At 60.8% G+C, this 4,389-nt stretch overlaps 1 protein-coding gene across 1 annotated transcript in view; it reads left to right on the top strand.

The window, feature by feature from the left end:
* The window catches only part of SCUBE1 (signal peptide, CUB domain and EGF like domain containing 1), a 126,495-nt gene extending 124,077 nt beyond the window's left edge, over window positions 1-2,418 (top strand). The window contains exons 20-21 of the mRNA XM_023535896.1: window positions 1,025-1,170; window positions 1,382-2,418. Of these exons, the coding sequence (XP_023391664.1) occupies window positions 1,025-1,170; window positions 1,382-1,597 (362 nt within the window). The 3' untranslated portion in view covers window positions 1,598-2,418. The remainder of the gene's footprint in view (window positions 1-1,024; window positions 1,171-1,381) is intronic.
* Window positions 2,419-4,389: the final 1,971 nt, after the last annotated feature.

Consider the following 4,389-nt stretch of genomic DNA (forward strand, 5'->3'; position numbering starts at 1 on the left):
TTTTGAAAGTAAGTGAGCTTCTTTACAGGAAAGGGCCCGTGTCATCCCTGAATAGGGGCCTGTGACGATCCAGGGCCACCCCTGCCCCCGGGCCCGGAGAAGTGGGGGGAGGGTGGCGACAGGAGAGAAGGTGACAGGAGGTCGGGGCGGGGCTTTGGTGGGGGGCGGGACCAGGCTTATGTCCTTCCAGACAGGAGGTCTGAGAAGAGCTCTCTGGTGGGGTCAGCTCAGGACCTGGTGACGTGGCCTCGGGCAGGTTCCTGACCAGCTCTCAGCTTCACTTTCCTTATCTGTGAAGTGGGGGTGTCTGACAGAGTGGTATCTTAAAATCAGTGGGATCCAGCCCCTCCTCTGGGCTGACTCCCTCCTCATCCCGTCATGGCCCTGAGAAGCAGAGTTCCCTTGTCACTGAGGGGGTCTATGGCCATCAGGCAGCACACGCCGGCCAGGTCAGGGCCCTGGGTTTGCATCACAAGAAGCCAGCCCAGGGTCGTGCTTGGGCTCAGCCTCCAGGGAGACAGCACCCATCCTGAGAGCCGAGGTGGCGTAGAAGGCAAGGGCAGGGCAGGGCCAGTCCGCTGGGTGACTCTGCTCTAGCTGTCACAGTTGGGTGGCCCTGGCAAGCCCTCTGAGCCCCTACTTCCTCTGCTGAGAAATCACAGCCGCTCACAGAACTGGGCCTTTCCAGCTCCGGGCCTGGCACCCGTGCCCACAGGGGATGGTTTGTGAGTGACACGTCTGCCTGCTGCAGCTGCACCCTGCTGAGGTCTGGAGGCCTCAGAGCACAGGGGAACCCCTCTCCCTCCTCAAGGGCCCTTCTGACTCTGATGAGCAGGAAGCAGGGGGTGGGCCTAGCCTCGCGTCAGTCTGTCCTGTAGACAGCACCCAACTCTGTCCTCCTCGCCCCTCCTCCGCCACCTGGCCCTCTGCCCACAGCCCCACCCTGCAGCTGGGAGCAGCTCTTCAGAACTAGAGTGTTCCTTCCGCCTCAGAGCGAAACCTCGGCCCCTGCCGGCCTCTGCAGGGCTCTCGGACCTGCACACTCCCTATGCCTGGCCCCAAGGCCTCCTGGGAACAGTCTCCCCCGTCCTCTTTCTCAGTGAACCCCCACCCATCCTTCTGCTCTCAGCTCTGGCAGCCTGTCCTCAGGGCGGCCACCCTGACGTCCTGGTCAGGTCACAGACTCGGAGTCCCATGAAGTCCTCCTTAGCACCTGTCAGCACTGCAGTTTAGGTTTGTCCTGTGATTACTGCCCCCCCCTTCCCCCCTCGTCCTTCTTGTCGGGGAGGAGCTGCAGGGGTTCCTGCCCACACTGAGCACACAGGATGGACACCGCAGGACACGTCAAACTCAGAGACAGCAGATGTGGCCATAATCACAGATGCAGTCTCTGGCATGGTGGTTGCCCCTCTGTGGCCTCACCCGGGCCGGCCCTGTCTTGCAGGACAAGAAGCTGATCAGGGCTCTCTTCGACGTGCTGGCGCACCCCCAGAACTACTTCAAGTACACGGCCCAGGAGTCCAAGGAGATGTTCCCGCGCTCCTTCATCAAACTGCTGCGCTCCAAAGTGTCGCGGTTCCTGCGGCCCTACAAGTAGCGCGGGTGCCACCCGCCGCCCTGCTTGGGGATGCGGGGTCCAGGGATGCGGCTTCTCGTGCTGCTGCGTCCTCCGGTGCGGTGTCCGCGATGCGGCATCCCGCGGGCGGCTCCCGCCCTCCACGCAGCTGAGGCCGCTCCACCCGCCCCTGTTGCCTTGGGAGACCCCATGGCCGCTGCCCTTTTGGAAAGGCCAACTCCCGTGGAGGGCAGGGCCACACCCCGGCAGGGACCTCAGCCCTGCGCTCCTCGTCCCTCCCCGCCCTGGGGGCGCATTGCTTACGGCAGCCTCTCCCACCCTCCCTCTGCCTGTTCCTTTCCTGGACACGAGAGTGCCCTGTCCTGGGCCCGCACTGGTGGACGCCACCCGGTCCGGGGCACTGTGCCACCGCACGGGCGGGTCCTGGCAGAGAGCACCTTTGGGGACTGCATGTGCTTCTGGCAGGACACTTCAGGAGAGAGAGGAGCGTGGCTGCTACCGTCTCCCAAAGGACAAGCCAGGCCTCGGGAGGAAGGGTGTGCAAGGCCATCTGGACGGCTTCGATAAGCTGGTATCGAGGCCTGCAGGGGCGCCCACACCCGCAGACTCCTCTGGCCACAGGCCCAAGACGCCACTGCCCTGTGGTCAGGGCCCGTGGGTCCTGTGAGGGGACAGAAAAGAGCTGCTAGGCGAGGAAACTGTAGATTTGTGCTTTTCCTTTGATAGAGCATCTAATTAAGTATTATATATATATAAATATAAATATATATGAAAATATACTTCTATTTGTGGGTACATTAGGAAAATTCTCTTAAGCGACTGTAAATATGGCCACCCTAGCTGCTGCCAGCCACCCAGGCTAATGCAACTGCTTCCCCAGGCGCTTGCCACCTCTGTGTACGTGAGGCCGGGGACAAGGCAGGCTGGCCCTGGACAGCCTTCGGGACACAAGTTCTTCGGGAACCAGGCTCCAATGCTTTGCCAGAGTGTTGGCCTCAGATGGAACATGGCGATCCCCTTCCTGGGGTGCAGGGGCCCCGCAGTCAGCTTCGGAAGGGGCTTGTGTCTGGCCTTGAGGCCATGGCTTTGGGTCCGTGCTGTGCCCAGATGCCACCAGACGCAAGGACTCTCCCATGTGAGCACAAGCTGCGTGGTCCAGGAGGGCAAGAGGCAGCCTGGCCCTCGGAGCCTCGGCTCCCAGCACAGCCTCCCTTCTGCTAGGCCCTGCTGCCCCTCTCTGAGCCTCTCCTTAAAAAGAAAAGTCTGGAGTTTGACCCGATTGCCTGGTGCCCTGCTCAGCCAGGAAGCCAGCGCTGGGGGAGAGCCTGAGAAAACTAGGCATGCTAAGGCCTGCCTGCTGGGGACTCTGGCTACCCAGTACAGGACGGGCACAGAAAGTGGTCTGTATTTTTAAGGCTAATGAATATTCAAAATCCAAGGAACATAAGGGAGTCTTAAGATGAAGCCCCACACCCGCTCCAGGTTGCCTCCTCCTCCTCGGAGCCAGGATGACCAGCGGGGGGCGAGCACCGCACGAGGAGCCTCTGCGTCTGAGGATGGTGGAGACGGCAAGGGGGTGGGGTCTCCGGCGATTCAGGGCTTGGTGACAGGCAGGTTATGATGAATTTTACAATCCAAACAAAAGAGCCTGGAACTCAGGAATTAGTCACTGCCATTCCCTGTCTCGGCAACGGCGAGTCCCCAGCCCAACTGGCATCTGTGCCATCTCTACCGAAATCCAACTCAAGTTGGGAGGGGCAGCACTTGGTAGGTAGGTAGCCAATATCAGCTGAGAAGCCCATCGGGCCACACTGCCCTTCCCCTGGTCACAGTCCTTAAAAGCCTTAGTTTCCAGAAAGAGGCTTGTCTTCCCTTGGTTATCCCTAGAAATCAGACAAGTATCCGCCAGAACGAGCCCCCAGCAACAGCTCCCGGTGCGTGGGGGGTACCGGGAAAGTATGTTTCAATCCTCCCCCAAAACCCAGAGAGGGCCAGAAAGACCTCTGACTTCTTCCTGCCGTTCTCGTTGGTGATTTCTGGCAGTTGGCCATCCCCATACCCACTAATCCACCCGCCCTGTTAGTGGGAGTCTACCCACACTTTGTGGCCTCCCGCCACTGTGGTCAGACCCAGCCCAGTGTCCCGGGGCAGAGCTGGATGGGGGCAGGCTCAGACGTAGGTCCCCACGGCCTTCACGAGTACCAGGTAGCCAGCAACACACACAGTCACCACACAGCCCCCCTCCCCAATCAAACTGCCCCCTGACATCAAGGGACTCAGAGTCCAGGGGCGGGTTGTCCCGAATCTCCACATCAGCCCTCAGTCCCACCGGTTAAACCCAGAGCTGTCCCCAGTCCTCAGGGCCTGCTGGTCCTGGGGAACCTCCCCAGGCAACAGCACACTTCTCCACGTTTCCATGTTGTAGAAGCCAGTAGTGACTTGGCTGACGCAAGGTGGCCATTCCACCTGGGTCCAGGTGAGGGAGAGAAAAGAGAAGGTGGGCGAGGGCTGGGCCCAGGAAGGACAGATCCCCACGACGAGTCCAGAAGCACGGAAGCCAAGGACCAGGGTGCAGGAGTCCCGTGCTGCCGAGGAAGAAGCGAGCTGGGCAGGGGCTGAGCCAGAGGTGCACCCCCCACTCCTGGATGGACGTGGCCTTTGGACAGCCAGACTCATCTGGTCCGCCCAGGCCTGCCCTTGGCCTGCACCGACCCTCAGTGGCTGGTCAGTCGGTGAACTTCAAGGGAAGGAGCTAAGGAACAAGCTTCTGGAAAAAGCTTGCCCAGTCAGCCAGGACGGGAAGCAGGCGCCAA

The sequence above is a fragment of the Pteropus vampyrus genome, unplaced genomic scaffold, assembly GCF_000151845.1.
Source record: "Pteropus vampyrus isolate Shadow unplaced genomic scaffold, Pvam_2.0 Scaffold145, whole genome shotgun sequence".
Taxonomy (NCBI): domain Eukaryota; kingdom Metazoa; phylum Chordata; class Mammalia; order Chiroptera; family Pteropodidae; genus Pteropus; species Pteropus vampyrus.